Genomic DNA, 16,948 nt, shown 5'->3' with positions numbered 1-16,948 from the left:
AGCCTCATCAGTGCATGGCGGAGACCTCAGGACGAGGCTCGACGCCCGACGCGGGAAGGTCGTGCAGCGGCCAAGAGAGGAAGAGCTCGCTGCGGATAGTAAGACCTTAGCCGAAAAAATGGCTAGGCTGGAAAAGCAGATTGGTAGTCGACTGAACAACTTCGAGCAAGTCGTTGGGAAGGTGGTCGATGCGGTCAATGTCGACGCCAAGATGTACACGTCTCACGACCACCCATTCACGGAAAACATCATCCGGGTGCCGCTTCCCGACAGATACAAGTCGCCCCCCATCCCACTATACGACGGAAGGAGTGACCCGGACGACCACCTGGAGGTGTACACAGGGCACATGGTCCTGCATGGATACCCCGAGAAGGTTATGTGCCGGGCATTCAGGAATCACCTCTCCGATTCCGCGAGGAGGTGGTTTAGATCCCTGAAACCAAACTCCATCACCAGCTGGGATGATCTGAAGAACGCCTTTTTGACTCAGTTCATAGGTGTCAAGAAATACATCCCACCAAAACAAAACCTCTCGAGAGTGTACCAGGGATCTAATGAGTCCCTGAAAGACTGGATAGCCCGGTTTGGGGAACAGGTCGCCGCCACTGAGGGAATCTCCGACGAAGTGGCCTTGATGGGGGCACTGTCGAGCATGAAAAAGGATATCCCCTATAGCACAAACCTCGACCGGAGACCGCCCCACACCTACCAGGAATTCCTGACAAGGGCGCAGGGGTTTATCAACGCCGAGGAGGCAAAGAAGGCCTTGAAAAGCAAGGCAGCAACCCCTGCCAAGGAAGAGGTGGGGCAGGCGAGCAATCAGAACAACGGCAAGAAGCGCCGAGGTCCCCCTCAGGTGCAAGCCGAGCAGAGGTAAAACCCGGCTTCGAGTAATAGGGGCGGCGGCGCCTCGACGAGCCAGGGGGAAAATAAGCGGCCAAAGCTGCAGCGGTACGACGCCTACACCCCCTGACTATGGGAATCGAGGACGTCTACCACGAAATCAGTCATTTCCAGGTTCTGCGTCGACCACCACCGCTAAAGTCTGACCTGGCACGGAGGAACCAGAATAAATATTGTCGGTTTCACGGCGAGAACGGGCACACTACGGCCGAGTGCTATGACCTCAGGGACGAGGTCGAGAGGTTGATCCGAGAAGGGAGGCTCGGTGAATACCGAGCCGACCGTCGAAACAATAACAACAGGCGCAATAGCGACCGGCGAGACGAGCCGAGGCATGATAACCCGCCCGAACCAGTCGGAGTAATAAGGACGATCTTCGGCGGGCCATACCTCGGAGGTACCTCTCGACGCGCACAGAAAGAGTACGCCCGAGAGGCGAAGGAGAAGTTCAGCCAAAGGATCATGAACGTCTCCGGACACGAGGCTAAGGCCGCGCGATATGATGACGCCGAGATCACCTTCTCGGAAGTCGACGCGAGGGGGGTACATTTCCCCCAGAGCGACGCCCTGGTCGTCGAGGCCATGATCGGTAACCATATCATGGTCGACAACGGTAGTTCCGTGGACATTTTGTACGCAGACTGCCTTGACAAGATGGGGATTCCTCGCTCAAGGCTGCAGAACAGCGCCCAACCCCTGTACGGTTTCACGGGGGACAGCGTCGTCACGGAAGGGGCCATCGAACTGCCCATGACCATTGGAGACCGACCACACACCTCGACTGTTATGTTAAAGTTCCTGGTGGTAAAGGGAGGCGACCAATACAACGCGGTCATAGGATGCCCGACCTTGAGGACCTTGCGGGCGGTAACGTCCATTTACCATCAGATGATGAAGTTCCCCACGCCAAACGGGACCGGCAAGGGCAGAGGCAACTAGTACGAGTCGAGGCTCACGTACTCGGAAACCATACGCCACTACGCCGAACCGACACAGGTATGGAGAGAGCTGCGAATGGTCGATACCAGGGCAGAGGCACTCGACTTGGATCCAAGGTTCCCAGCTGAAGAGCCCGGAGCAGGACCGGTCGAGGAACTAATTGAGGTCCCTATCGATGAAAGGGACCCAACGTAAACACTGAAGATAGGTTCGGAGTTGGGGGCACGGGCCCGGGAAAAACTGGTCGAGTTTCTTAAGGGAAGCCTCGACGTGTTCGCCTGGACCCACGAGGACATGATAGGGATAAGTCCCGACGTCATGTGTCACCGGCAGAACATCGACGACAAGTTTCTGCCTAAGAGACAGAAGCGTCGACCAATGAACGCCGAGAGGTCCGAAGCCTTGCGGGAAGAAGTCGATAAACTCATGAGAAACAACTTCATCCGAGAAGTCTTGTACCCCGAATGGGTATCAAATCCTGTCTTGGTAAGGAAGCCGAATGGGGAGTGGCGAATGTGCGTCGACTTCAGCGACTTGAACAAAGCGTGTCCTAAGGACAGCTTCCCATTACCCCGAATTGACCAGCTGGTCGACGCCACGGCAGGGCACGAGCTACTGAGCTTCGAGGACGCGTACTCCGGGTACAACCAGATACCAATGCTCGACCGCGACGAAGAGCACACGGCGTTTGTCATCGACAGAGGGCTCTACTGTTACAGGGTGATGCCCTTCGGTCTCAAAAATGCTGGAGCAACCTACCAACGCCTCGTCAACAAGATGTTCGCGGGGCAGATAGGGAAGACTATGGAGGTCTACGTCGACGATATGCTGGTAAAGAGCAGGAAGACCGAAGACCACGAGGAGGACCTGGGAAGAATGTTCGGTGTCCTCAGAACGTACCAAATGAAGCTAAACCCTCGAAAGTGTGCCTTCGGCGTCGCTTCAGGGAAGTTCTTGGGTTTCATGGTGAGCAGTCGAGGGATCGAGGCCAATCCGCAAAAGATCCAGGCCTTCTTCGACATGGCATCGCCAAGGAAGCCTAAGGAGGTCCAGAAGCTGACAGGCTGTGTGGCTGCACTTAATAGGTTTATCTCCAAATCCACAGATAAGTGCACACCGTTCTTTGACACCCTGAGGGGAAGCAAGCCGTTTCTGTGGACGGAAGAGTGCGAACAGGCGTTCCAGCAATTGAAGGAACACCTTGGGAAACCCCTTATGCTGTCTAAGCCTGTGACCGGGGAGGTACTGAGCCTTTACCTGGCGGTCTCGAAGCACGCCGTTAGTTCGATGTTAATCCGCGAAGAGAAGAAGGTGCAGCTGCCAGTGTATTACACTAGCAAGCGCCTCCTCGACGCGGAGACGAGGTATCCCTAGATGGAAAAGCTCGCCCTAGCGTTAGTTGTGACAGCGAGGAAGTTACGGCACTACTTCCAGGCCCATAGCATTCAGGTCCTAACCAATCACCCCCTCAGGCAGGTGCTACAAAAGCCCGATGCCTCTGGTCGACTCCTTAAATGGTCAATAGAGCTCCGCCAGTTCGACATCGACTACAAACCACGGAGCGCTATCAAGGGCAAAGCCCTAGCCGACTTCGTGGCAGAGTCCACGGGACTACCAGCCGAGGTTGAGGGAGCAAACGAACTACCACGATGGAAGTTCTACGTCGACGGAAGCTCCAACGACAACGGCAGTGGGGCGGGGCTGGTGTTACACACATCGGAAGGACACAAGGTCACATCGGCCATCAGATTCGAATTCCCCGCGTCTAATAACGAGGCAAAGTACGAGGCACTGCTCGCCGGACTCCGGTTGGCGGAGCACTTGAAAGCGGAGAACCTCGATATCTTCAGTGACTCACAGCTCGTTGTGAATCAAGTGAAGGGCTAATACCAGACCAGGGATGAGAAGATGGCCGCGTATCTGAAGAAGGTTCAGGGAGCCCTGGGTAAATTCACAACCTATGACATACAACAGGTGCCAAGGGTAGAGAATAGTAACGCCGACGCCCTCGCCAAGTTAGCGACGTCGAGAGATTCCGAACTCTTGAATGTGGTACCCGTAGAGGTCTTGAGGATCCCGACCATAGCAAAGCGGCCCGAGGTCACCCCCGTGGATCTCCAACCTAGCTCGATGGACCCGATCATCAGGTACTTGGTCAACGGCGAACTTCCTGAGGACAAGCAGCAGGCCAAAAAGATGAAGTATCAAGCGGCAAGATACACGATGCACGACAACCTCCTCTACCGCAAGGGGTACTCGACGCCCTTGCTCAGGTGCCTCGGCGCAGAGGAGGCAAAAAGGGTGCTCTCGGAGGTGCACGATGGAGTTTGTGGGAACAACGCGGGAGGATAGTCCCTAGCCTACAAAATATTACGGCAAGGGTATTACTGGCCCAGCCTAAAAAAAGATGCGGCCGAGTACGCAAAAAGGTGCGAGAGCTGCCAGAGGTATGCCCCCACCCCTCGACTGCACTCAGGGGACTTAACATCCATACTATCCCCCTAGCCCTTCGCTAAATGGGGGATTGACCTTGTTGGCCCCCTGCACAAAACCCCAGGGGGGTACAAGTTCGCTATTGTCGCCGTCGACTACTTCACGAAGTGGGTCGAAGCCGAGCCATTGACGACCATCTCAGAGGCGAGATGCACGAACTTCATATGGAACAACATAGTTTGCAGGTTCGGTGTGCCGCATTCCCTCGTGTCCGACAATGGGAAACAGTTCAACAACGATAACACCAGCCAGTTTTGCGAGCTGCTGGGCATCCACAAAAATTTCTCCTCAGTCGTCTACCCCCAGTCTAACGGGCAGGTTGAGGCAGTCAATAAGATAATCAAAGTCACGCTCAAACGACGCCTCGACGCCTACAAGGGGAAATGGGCCGACGAGTTGCCAAAAGTGCTGTGGGCCTACCGAACCACGTGCAGAACTACAACAGGGGAAACCCCATTCTCGATGACCTATGGGTTCGAAGCAGTCCTGCCGGTAGAGGTGTCCATTCCGACTAACCGGGTGGCCCGGTACGAGGAGGATAGGAACACCGAGCTGATGAACTTAGAGCTCGACCTCTTGGAAGAACGACGCACAGATGCACAGTTAAGGCTCGCCGCCTACCAAGCAAGAACGGCCAGGTATTATAGAAGAAGGTTAAGCCGAAGCGTTTCGGGGTTGGGGACCTAGTCTTGCGAGTGGTAACCCCCAACACAAAACCCAAGAACTCCGGAGCCTTGGGTCCAACCTGGGAAAGGCCCTACAGAATAAAAGAGGTTGTTGCGAATGGGTCATATCGACTAGCAGAGCTCGACGGTCGAAGCATCAAGCATACATGGAATGCAGACCAGTTGAAGGTCTACTACCAGTGACTACGAGAAGCGTCGACCTAATAGACTAGACTTAACGTCTTCTATTTTTGCTTTTCATTTCCCCGTTCTGGCAGGCTGAAAAGCCAACTTGTAACTCATACATGAATAAATATACGTCGACACGTCGATCGATTCTTATTTCTTTGCAGATATGATCGCTTTATACTAAGGTCGATACGTCGACCAAAAATTGTCGATACGTCGACTAAAGTCGTCGATACGTCGACGACGATGCCCCGAAAACAAGTGCAAGCCCTTGTTCTTGGCAAGGGGGCAATATGAGCCCCCACGAACTCACAAAGACGGCAGGGCTCTGGCCCAACCGTGCTTGAGCTGCTACCAGATGTTCTACGCTCTACACATTCTACTATCTACATCGAAGCATTGACAACGATGCGCCAGAGCCGACTTCAAAAACTCAACTATGGCGAGGGGGTATTAAGGCAGTCGAGCCCATACTTAGCAAAATTTTTGCGGCAAAAATAAAAAAGGTAGTTGAGCCTACACTTAGCAAAAAAAAAAAAAAGAATTTTTTCCACACAACGCAATAAATGGAATAAGCACAAGTGCATATAAGAAAAATGAAAATAATAAAGGCTTGTCTCGACCTTATGGCCGTTACAAATTACCGAACAAATTGTCTGGGCCTCACGGCCCTGCAAAAAGAAAAGAAAGAAGAGGGGGTTGCAGCAAAAAATGTAAATAGATGGCCCCGGCTAAAGTCTCCTCCTTACTCGCCGCCCGCAGCCTGCTCCTCACCACTATGCGTCCGGTCGACACCATCGACTCCCTGCGCTGGCTCGACCATCTCCACGCCCTCACTGTCGGACTCGTCTAAGAAGGATAGGTCGACGTCCGAACGTTTCTGGCGGAAGCGGTCGAGGATTTGTTCCCCTGCGGACTGCATCAAGGACATCTGAAACTCTTCGAATTCGGCGGAAGCCTGGTAGGCCTCGAGCCTTTGGCTGACGAGCTCCTCGAAGGCCGTCGAGGATTTGAACTGCTGCACGTGGCCATCGATTAAGTCCTTGAGCTCCTGGGACTCTTTAAAGGCATCAAGCCTGGCGTCGACCACGCGGCGAAAGTCCTCGGAGGCCAGGAAGTCCGAGATGGCTTTGGAAGCGATCTCTCTTTGCCGCTGCAGGAACTCCGGAGATGAGAGGTATGCCTCGACCCCCTTAGAGCTCCCCTCCTTAAGGCCTTCCTCGTAGCTGCTGGACTTCTCGTTGGAGATACTATCCTTGAGGGACTGCACCTTTGCCTTCTCGACCTCCAAGTCCGTCGAGAGTTCGTCTCGAACCGCACGAAGGGCGGTAATCTCCTTCTCGGCAGCCACTGACGTCTTCTCCCCCTTAAGAAGGGTCTCCAGCTCTACGTAATTCTGAAGAGCAAGCTCGAGGGCCTGAATTCTAAAAGGAAGAAAGAATGCGGTCAAGATGGAGAAACCCAAACAAAAAGAAAAGGACTACTGCATACAAGAAAAAGTGGTGACGAGAGTCGAGGTCGAAGCTTACCGAGAGTTGACGCTTCACGGTCAGGCGCTGCCGGTCTAGGATACTCTCCCCGGCATAAACATCCCAGGTGTCCTCATGGAAGAAGGTGTATATGGCTTGCAGAGGAAGGCTGAAGCGAGGCGGGAGGCGCAGAGCGTGAGTGAAATCGAGGTCGACAACATCGGGCACAAGGAACAAGGGGTCATCAACCTTCGACCCCGGAAGCAGGACAGGCTCAGGGGGAGGGGGCGGAACCGCCAGGTTCGCAGCGACCTCGGCACCTTTGTTCCTCTCGAGGCGCCGACCTTGCCCGGAAGTCCCCACGACTACGGGAGGCACTCGTGGCCCTGTCACCTTTTGCCTCTTCGGGGCGGGGGGTTCGACCACGACTACCCCCTTTCTAGGGGTCACATTGACGCCCGGCGAGACAACGGCCTCGACTGTGCGCTGGCTCGACGTCCCGCTCGATCCCGCGCCGGTCGTGCTCTTCTTTGGCTTGACGAGGATGTTGTACTTCATCTCGGATGGCACGGCTACACGGAATGGAAGAGACCGAATTAGGGATACCTCGACTACACCCCTGGGTCTTTGCTAAAGAAATTGAAGGGGAAGAACAAACCTACCGTCGAGGAGATCCGCCGGAGGGACTACGGGTCGACTCAGGCGAGGAAGATCTACGATAAGGCCGTGCAGCAGGCGGTTCTTCTTAGTGTTGAGAACCGAGGCACGTCGACGATCGGGAGAAAGGGACAATATCTTCTCGACGCGACCGAGAGCGGCTGAGGAGAGCCTTGGGCGATCGACTTCGTCACCTGCGAACGGCAAACAATAAGTAACAGAAACCTCGACAGCGGCACAAAGATCTCATAAGAGAGGGAAAAGCGAGGGAGCCTACAGTATTTGCTGAATATTGTCTGAGTCTCTAACGGTCGATCGCCGTCGAGGGGGTGAGAATTAAAATTCCCCCCGAGGAAGAAAAATTGGGGTTTCCACCCGTGAGCGCTGGTGGTCTTCCCGATGACCACGGGGGGGACAGGAGGTTTGGACTTAGCATGGGAAGCTATGTAAAAGAATCCCCTTTGGTTAGGGGAGGCCCGGAGGGAGTAGCAGTGCAAGAACTCCTCGACGGTTAGATCGAGGCTCAAAAATTTCCTCCATAGTATCATCATGGAGTTTATTATCACCCAACAATTGGGAGACAACTGCGCGGGAGAAATCCTGTAGAGGCTGCAGAGGGCCTTCACGAACGGATGGAAGGGAAGAGTCATCCCGAAGGTGAGCGCTCGGGTATACACAGTCATGTGACCGCGGGGAGGGTTGTGAGCCCTGTCGGTGGGGGTCGGAATGATAAGGTAAAAGTGCTGGGGGTCAATCCCTGCGTCGGTGAACGCCTTCCTAGCGGCGTGGGGCCTAATCTTCGACGGGTCGAGGTCCGTCGCCAGCCCCGAAAGAGAGTTCGTCGGCGCCGCCCCATACCCTCGGTCCCCAGGCGGACCGGCATGCGGGTTAGCACCCTCATCGTCGAGGAGTACGAGTACATCCTTTTGAGAGGTTGAGGCTGACGCCTCAGTATACTCCTCGACTTGATGAAGCAAGGAATCCTCACCTCCACCCGAAGATGTGCTCGAAGTCGCGGCATCTTCGGGATCTTCCCTGACCCTGTGCTCGGAGACCTCTCGACCTCTAGTCTGCTTCGACGACATGTTCTGGAAAAAGGCAAACAAGGGGGCGAGTTAGCTCCTAGTGGTCGAGAGGCCAAAAGTGTAGGACAGGAGGACGGGTAGAATGTGCCGCGAGACCCAGAGGCACAAAGCCAAGTCTGGCGGCCTCAACGGCGATTAGACGGGTCAAGCAGTGTAGGCTCTACCGTCGGCATAGTGCCGGCGGCGCCAGGCAAGACCACATTCCATCCTCGGTGTGTTTTGACACAACCACCGCAGACAATGGGACCGGACCTACGGGAAGAGCAAGGAGAACGAAGACTTACCGGATTCTGGGATCAAAAGGCGGTCCAAATGCGGAAGGAGGCACGGAAGCAAGAGCTCGGGTGAAAATCCGACAGAGTAACGACGTCCAGAAAGCTCGGTGGTTAGGAAAATGGAGGCATGGGGGTATATATACCCACCAGAGGAAAGGCCCGGGGGTCCCCGAGGAGTCCAAAGGGCTCCTGATCTCGACCGTAGGATCAGATTTGGTCCCATCCGACGGTAGATCCGAGAAGGCGCGATCGAACGGTCGGGGAGGGAGCAACAGGAAAAGACTCGATTTGACGGCGACGAATCACCCCTCTAGCCCCACGTGGCGCTAGGGAAACGGCGACGCGACAGTTGGTACAATCGACGTGACTGCTCCACTGCCCGAGGAACCAACCGCAATGATGCCCTGTGCCTTCGAACAACCGCCCTTTCTCACAGAAAGCCCTACCTCCACGCGACCTCCTCGACGCTACATAGCCCGGAAGGTCGCGCCGCGACGTTCAGGCCTAGGGGGTTATTGTTACACCATGGTCGCGAGATCGGCCATCTTCTTGAGTGGCAAACGTCGAGGACTACTCGCAGAGGACCGAACGCTGGTGCCGAGGCAACACCATTATCTACGCCGAGAGATTGTGCGCAGGAAGGGGCGCCGGCCGCGACGCCTCGGCGCCCCGAGTCCACGACGCCGGTGCATCACTGTCATACCCTCTACCAGCTGTCTTGTCAACCCGAGGAGGGAAGTGCTGATTCGACTGCTACTGCAAAAGTCAGAGGGTCAGGCGGCAGATAAGAAGGATCAGCCGCATTCCCCGGGATAGTCATCATGAAAATCCACCTACCTCACGATTACCGAGAACAGAGGATGGCTTCCTCCTTGAGAACGGAGAATACACGTTCACATGTAAAGGCCTATAAATAGAGCCAATGAAACCCAGAAAAGGGTTAGACACCACTTCGTTGTAAAAGAGAGAATTTGTAACCAGTTGAAAGATTAGTGCATGCACAAATGGATTAGGCAAAGAATTACTGCTGAACCACTATAAAATTGTTGTCTACTTTACGTTATTTTTCAGTTTTCATATCTGATTGAACCGCGAGCGTTTTTGGAAGAGATAACTACGAGTTGCCGGAAAACACCGTCAACAGTTACTAAAACCAATTTCTTTATGAACCCAAATACCTATCCAAAATTTAATCATATCCCATATTACAGCGCTATCTTCCTCTTTGTCCTAAAAAACTCTTAAGATTTCTTTGCAGCCAAATACCCCAAAAAACTCCTAAAACAGCAACCTTCCAACGTAACTTGGACCTTCTGTTAAAGTCACCAGAAAGAAAAAAGATTACATAAAGCTTTGCAACTGATTGGCAATACCCAAGACAGCTGCAATTCCTTCAAAAGGATGCACCATATGCTGTAAGAAAACGAGCAGTGCAAGAAGAGGATGCTGTAAGCAAACGAGCAGTGCAAGAAGACGTGATCGGCCGATTCCCCAGAATTTTTGCAAGAGAATAAACCAACCTGGAGATAAAGAAATATGCAAATTTCTAAGCTGCATCAAATCATTAGTATTCAACTCATCAACAACTACCAAGTACATTACTTTGGTGTTTTACATCTTAAAAGCATGCAAAAACTTTAAACGCTGAACAAAACTGGTAAGCAAAATAGAGATGATGATGGTGATGATGAGATAGCTTAGAAACATACCCTCAGACTGAAATTCCATCTTTTGGGACATTTGTATGTCAGTGAGATTTCCTCTCTTTGATGCTCTGAATCCTGATAAGCTTTCCAGCAACAACAAAAGACTCAACCAGCAGCATGGCTACTTCTATTCAATGTTAAGAACTAAACCATGGATCTTCCAGCCAGTTCTTCCCGCTTATAAAACAAGCCGGTTCAGAAGGTCAATATTGAAATAGAAGCTTTCAGCTAATGGGAGTCAATATAGAAATAGAAGCTTTCAATAAGCATTCTCCATTCAACCATAGGATAAGCTAAGGCAGTGCAGGATATCCAAATTTGTGGAAAAAGCACATATGGAAGAAGTCTTGAGGATAAGGGAATACCAAGATCATTTGGTCAGTAAAATTTTCCCGAATACAATATGTTATTGCATCGCTGACATACAATAAGACAAGGCATCATTTCCACCAACAGCGTATGTAGATAACTGTGAAATTTTAGCTGCGTATGTAGATAACTGTGAAATTTTAGCTTGGTTGCAAAAGCACAGTTTTGTTCAACGTAGGCTGTAAAAGGCTGCATCCTCGCTCCTTCTTTAAGTTTTTCATTTCTATTAAACTCCTTATCTTCCCAGCATTATCCCACCCACCGGCCGCAGAATATAAGCTTGCTAGAGCAACATAGTTCACAGAATTATTTGGATCCATCTGAAATAAATGCTTAGCTGCTACTTCTCCAAGAGACATATTGCCATAGACGCTACAGGCCCCAAGAATGGAACCCCAAACTGATGCATTGGGCTTAATATTCAGCTTGCATATCAGATTATACGCGTCTTCCAACAAGCCTCCACGTGCAAAAATATCTACCAAACAAGATATATGTTCTGCTTGGGGTAAAATGTTGTACTTGCTGACCATATTATTGAAGCATTCCCATCCTTCATGAGTCAATCCGTTATGACTGCAAGCAAACAGAAGGGACAAGAATGTAACATCGTTTGGCTTTAAACCCTCACATTCCATCTCCTTATATAGTTCAATTGCCTTATGTCCAAAGCCATGCTTTCCATATCCAATAATCAACGATGTCCAGGAAATGATGTTTCTCTCTTCCATCTCATCAAAAGCACGAGTAGCTTCCTTGATTTCTCCTGTTTTTGCATACATGTCAATAATAGCATTGCCCGTGGCCACATCATAACGAGGTTGATGTTTGAAAGTAAGAGCATGGATTTGTCTCCCTAAGCTCAATGAGGGCATTTTGGCACATATATTAAGCATGGAGCACAGAGCAACATTATCAATCATCACGTCCATATAAATCAATTCTTTGAAGATATTCGCCGCATCTATACAACGGTTACCTTCCTGTGCGTATCCAACAATCAGAGCAGTGCAAGAGATAATATCCTTGTCAGACATACTCTCGTACAATTGATGAGAACTTTTCATGCTTCCACATTTTGCATAAGCATTAATTAGCGATCCACACAGAGTGTTGTATGATCCAAAACCTAGTTGGATAACAAGTCCATGCACTTGACTAACCTTCACAAGACAGTTCCCGTCGGCTAAGGCTCTCAAAAGGCTTCCCAAGGTGAAGCAATCAGGACTCATTCCTATTGAAATCAGCATTGTTTTTTTAACAATGAAATATGATGCATAGTTATCTAATGAAGCAAAAGAATATTATGATCCAGCATTTTCTTAAGCAAGAAAAATGAATTTCTGCAAGCAAATTTTTTCAGCCCCCCACCAAAAAAAAAAAAAGGCAAAAAGGGAAAAACATGAATCCAAACTGAAATTAAGCATTGTTTTTTAATAACCAAGTATTATGCACAGTAATCTAATGAAACAAAACGATATAATGATCGAGTATTTTTTGAAGCAAGAAAATTAATACAAACTAAACAAATTTTCAGTGAAAAAAAAAAAAAAAACACTGCAACACACACATTAAGGATTGGAAAAATCTGCATAACTGGGCAACAAATTACAGAAACTGGCAAGTGGCCACTACTTGAACCCAAAAAAAAGAAAGAAAGAAAGACAGAACACACACACAAGTTTTGGAACTTTAATCATATGTTCTAAAAATTTACCTGCTCTCATCATTGAACAGAACATTAGGAAAGAATCCTCAGAATAACCCTGAACAGCATACCCACCGATTATCGCATTCCACGATACCAAGTCCCTCTTCAGCATTTTCTCAAACACAAAACACGCATCCCCCATTCTTCCACACTTCGAATGAAAATCAATCAATGCACTTTGCACGTGCAAATCCTCCACAAACCTACTCTTTAGAACACACACGTGTACTTGCATCCCAGTCTCCAAGCATCTCAGACCCGTACATGCCCTCAAAGTGCTACCATACCCAAACTGATTAGCCTTAAAACCCGCTCTCCGCATTTCCACAAACAACATCAGAGCATTCCCGAAACAACCATTTTGAGTGTACCCGGAAATCATGGCAGTCCAAGACACAACACTTCTTTCAGACATTTTGTCGAACACTTTGCGTGCGGAAAGTGGTCGACCAACTTTTGCATAGAATATGACAAGTTTTGTGTTCAAATGAAGATTTGAATCGGACCCATGTGTTATGACATGGGTGTGAGCGAGAAGACCCGGCGTGATGGCTCTTGAATCGATGCAGTTTTGCAAAATGTTCATGTACAGAGAATAGTGATGAGAGACGGAATGAATTGGGTTGGAGAGGATTAGTTTTGCTGGTTCTTTCAGTCGTTTAATCTTACATGGAATTTGCATTATGTAATGTTTTCTGTTTTTTTCCTTTTATTTTCTATTGTATTACCCCACAAGTACAACTCAGGAGTTGGAAGTATTTAGTTATGGCGTAGAAGGAATTTGAAGGTTCATAACATTATGCTGTAGACAAGTTTCTTCAAGCTTCGGGTGTCTCTCACCTACTTGCTTTTGCGTTTGGCTTCCGTACGCAGTAATGATGAGTGTTTCACTATTTATTTCCGTGTAAGTTTGGGCCGCCGGCCTCGTCCGTAAGAAAATTTCATGCCAGAACAGCCATAAGCTATAAAAGACAGATAGTCCGATCAGCTTAAAAATTTAATATATAAGGTATTTTAAAAATTCGTTTGTTTTACGGATTTGAATTTTTAATTCAATTTTATTATAATTAAAAGTTTTAATAAAAAATCACATTTAATTTATTTTTACTATAGTTAAAAGCTCACATAAAGTCATATATCAGTTCAAATTAAAAACTCAAATCGCTGAACTAAACGTGACCTAAAAAAATAATAAAGAGAAAAATAACATAATTAGCAGAACAGCCATAAGCTATAAAAGACAGATAGTCCGATCAGCTTAAAAATTTAATATATAAGGTATTTTAAAAATTCGTTTGTTTTACAGATTTAAATTTTTAATTCAATTTTATTATAATTAAAAGTTCTTATAAAAAATTACATTTAATTTATTTTTACTATAGTTAAAAGCTCACATAAAGTCATATCTCAGTTCAAATTAAAAACTCAAATCGCTGAACTAAACGTGACCTAAAAAAATAATAAAGAGAAAAATAGCATAATTAGTAAATTATAACATATTTTTTAAAAAATAGTAAATTATAGCATAATTTGATTTTTTAAGTTTTAAGCAATATTAAAAACTCAAAAAATACTCTTAAACCTCATTTTTCATCTCACTCTTTCTCCATAAATATCTATTTTTTAAAAAAATAGTAAATTATAGCATATTTTTTAAAACAAGTAGATTATAGTCAAATCCACCATGACTGGGACCGGCAACCGGCTCCAACAATCAGCTCCGGCAACCAGCGACCGTTTTTCAACGACCGGTGTCTGTTTTTCGATGATTGTTTAACATTGTATTTACCAGTAAATACCGTATTCACCATTTAAAATCGTATTTACTAGTAAATACTATATTTACTTGAAAAGCCGACTACCGACTCTAACAACCCGTTTAACGTTGTATTTACAGGTAAATACCGTATTTACCAATAAATTCCGTATTTACTAGTAAATATCATAAAGGTGTTTTAGTAACGCTCTGGTTCATGAAGGTGTTTTATGAATCATTGTCCATTAAAGAATCAATGGTACTCAAGATAAAGATGTAATTAGAGAGGTTAACGGATTTCACCTAGCTCTAATTATGAATTGTTTATGGAGCATTGATCTATATGCAGTGACTATCAAATGGACACTTTACAGTTTAGAAGTAATTTATGTCAATAATTACGAGAGTACAATTCCAAGTTTCTAGTGGAGTAACTATTAGAATTAATAAAATTAATTAATTAATTAAAGTGTTTGATTAATTATTAATTTTATTGGAGCTTGAAATTATAGGTCCATGAGCCCCAACGTCATCTTAGTAATTTCACAAGACACAAAGGGCAAAATGAAAATTTTAGAATTACAGAATTCTAAAATAAAACACTCAAGGATAATTAATTGAGAATTAATTATAAATTAAATAATGTGATTATTTAAATTTAAATTTGAATTTTAGATCACTTATGTGAAGGTGTTCACAGTGTAAATGCATAGCACATTGTGAATCCTTTTGGGATTCAAATTGCTTGAGGTCATAGTTATCCAATTAACTTATTTGATAAGTTGTTCGATTTGAAAATCAATTGATTTAAGGTTGACTTAAATTGGAATTTGAATTTGAGTTAAAATTAAACTGTTGGATAAATGCATAATCTTGCCCTAATTCTTTATACATTATGCACCTGCCACAGGGAGGATTTCTCCCTGTGGTGGCTGGCCATAAAGAGATAAGGGAAGGGAGAATTTGTTACAAATTCGAATGGGAGATAATTGATAAGCTTTATCTTGGAGATAAAGATTAGACTCTTTCTAAGAGTTTGACTACTACTTTATAAATAAGAGATTGTAGAAAATTGTGAGACACAATTTTTCTCTCTCAAAAATCATAGTGGCCAAATATTCATAGAAGTTGAAGGAAAAATTTTCTCCAAAAATTTCACGTCGGGCATGTGTTGGTGTTTGTGGAAAATTCGAGTGTTTTATTGATAATCTTATTTGTCTTAGGTGTGCACACACACACACACGTCTTCGTGATTTTTAGGAATTGACGAGGAAGATTGTCACGCACCAAAATAGGGGTTAGTGACGTGGAGGTTTATTTAGAAATTAAACAGAATTAAGAAAATAATTAAACATTAATGATGCTCAAATCAATTTTAAAGATAAAATATTTAAGAATTTCCAAACAAACCCCATAATTTTAAAGAAATTGGGTTTCAAGAAAAAGGACATGGATTCCACAATACCACGATAAAACAAGTTTAAAACTAAACCTCTCGCATCATATTAGGTTTCCCTATAGGAAAATTCATATTGTAGCATACATAGACAAAGCAAGTAACTGAGATAGACATCAACCACAGTCTAGGAGTATTTAATGTTACAAACCAGAAACTATCATGCCTTAGAGGTGTACAGCAATGATAGAAGTAATTACAACATCTTCGCTTGAACAGCATAAAGCATGATTTTCTCTTCCTTCCATATCTGTATTTGGCGCCACACAAGGATAAATCCCTCTATTGGTGGCCGGCCATAATGGATAAAATGAAAGAGGAGATTTTTTTCCAAATTGAAAAAGGAGATAATTAACAAGCTTTATCTTAGAGATAAAAAATAGATTCCTTCTAGAAGTTTGACTTCTATTCTATAAATAAGTGAATGATAGAAAATTGTGTGACACAATTTTTGCTATTTTTTCCATAGTGGCCGAATTCTCTAAAGAGTGGGAAGGAAAAATTTTTCTCCAAAAAAATTCCATGTCGTGCGTGCATTAGTGTTCGTAGAAAATTCGAGTGTTTTATTGCTAATCCTATTTTGTCTCACGTGTGCCCACACACACGTCTTCGTGGATTCTAAGAATTGACGAGGAAGACATTAGTTTTCTAAACTAGCTTTGGAGCAAGGAACGTTCGAGGTCAAAGAACTCAAGTTACCATCCTAATCGGCTGCTAGGTATAATTCTCATTCGAGTTCTTATTAAATAAATTAATGAGATTAATTTATTCGTGCGTAAATTAATATAATTTATAGAGTATCTCAAAGATATTATGATAATTTTTGTTATACACAATCCGCTACCCTCACGCTTCCGCATTCGAATTCGATTCAAAAACCAGCAATTGGTATGAGAGCGGCCTATAGACGATATTAATTTATGCTCTGATTATTTGATAATCAAAATTAATATATTAAATATGTGATATTTTATTATGTATGTATGTTATGAGTAGGCACTTACATTTATGGATGTTTATGTTTAATTCATGTTGATGAATGTATAGATGGTGGATTTGGTCGATAATTATATTGTTCCATGGATCGCATTAAATTCGTTCAAATTAAATTATTTGTAATTTTATTCAGGATTAGAATTATTGTAATTCTAGGGTTTTGGGTAGATTAGGGTTTCAAATTTTCATGCACAAGAAGCCCGGAAGACACCCCATGTAACCCCGCACCACTAACCCTGAATCTACCCAGCTCAGCCACATCGCGCGCACGCCAGC

General features: G+C 46.2%; 2 protein-coding genes across 2 annotated transcripts; one reads left to right on the top strand and one right to left on the bottom strand.

The window, feature by feature from the left end:
- The first annotated feature begins 978 nt into the window (after positions 1–978).
- LOC112093260 lies at positions 979–1,845 on the top strand. The gene has a single exon (XM_024171373.1). It carries the CDS (start codon positions 979–981, stop codon positions 1,843–1,845), a length of 867 nt encoding a protein of 288 aa, XP_024027141.1.
- An 8,982-nt stretch (positions 1,846–10,827) lies between these two features.
- LOC21395563 (pentatricopeptide repeat-containing protein At3g20730) lies at positions 10,828–13,204 on the bottom strand. Its single transcript, XM_024171380.1, has 2 exons — positions 12,471–13,204; positions 10,828–11,987 (listed from the first exon to the last, which is right to left on the bottom strand). Exons 1-2 carry the CDS (start codon positions 13,144–13,146, stop codon positions 10,894–10,896), a joined length of 1,770 nt encoding a protein of 589 aa, XP_024027148.1. The 5' UTR covers positions 13,147–13,204; the 3' UTR covers positions 10,828–10,893.
- Positions 13,205–16,948: the final 3,744 nt, after the last annotated feature.

This window comes from Morus notabilis, unplaced genomic scaffold (assembly GCF_000414095.1).
Source record: "Morus notabilis unplaced genomic scaffold, ASM41409v2 Scaffold238, whole genome shotgun sequence".
Classification (NCBI taxonomy): Eukaryota; Viridiplantae; Streptophyta; class Magnoliopsida; order Rosales; family Moraceae; genus Morus; species Morus notabilis.
Note: the sequence above shows the minus strand (reverse complement) of the source record. Positions and strands in the feature narration are given on the sequence as shown.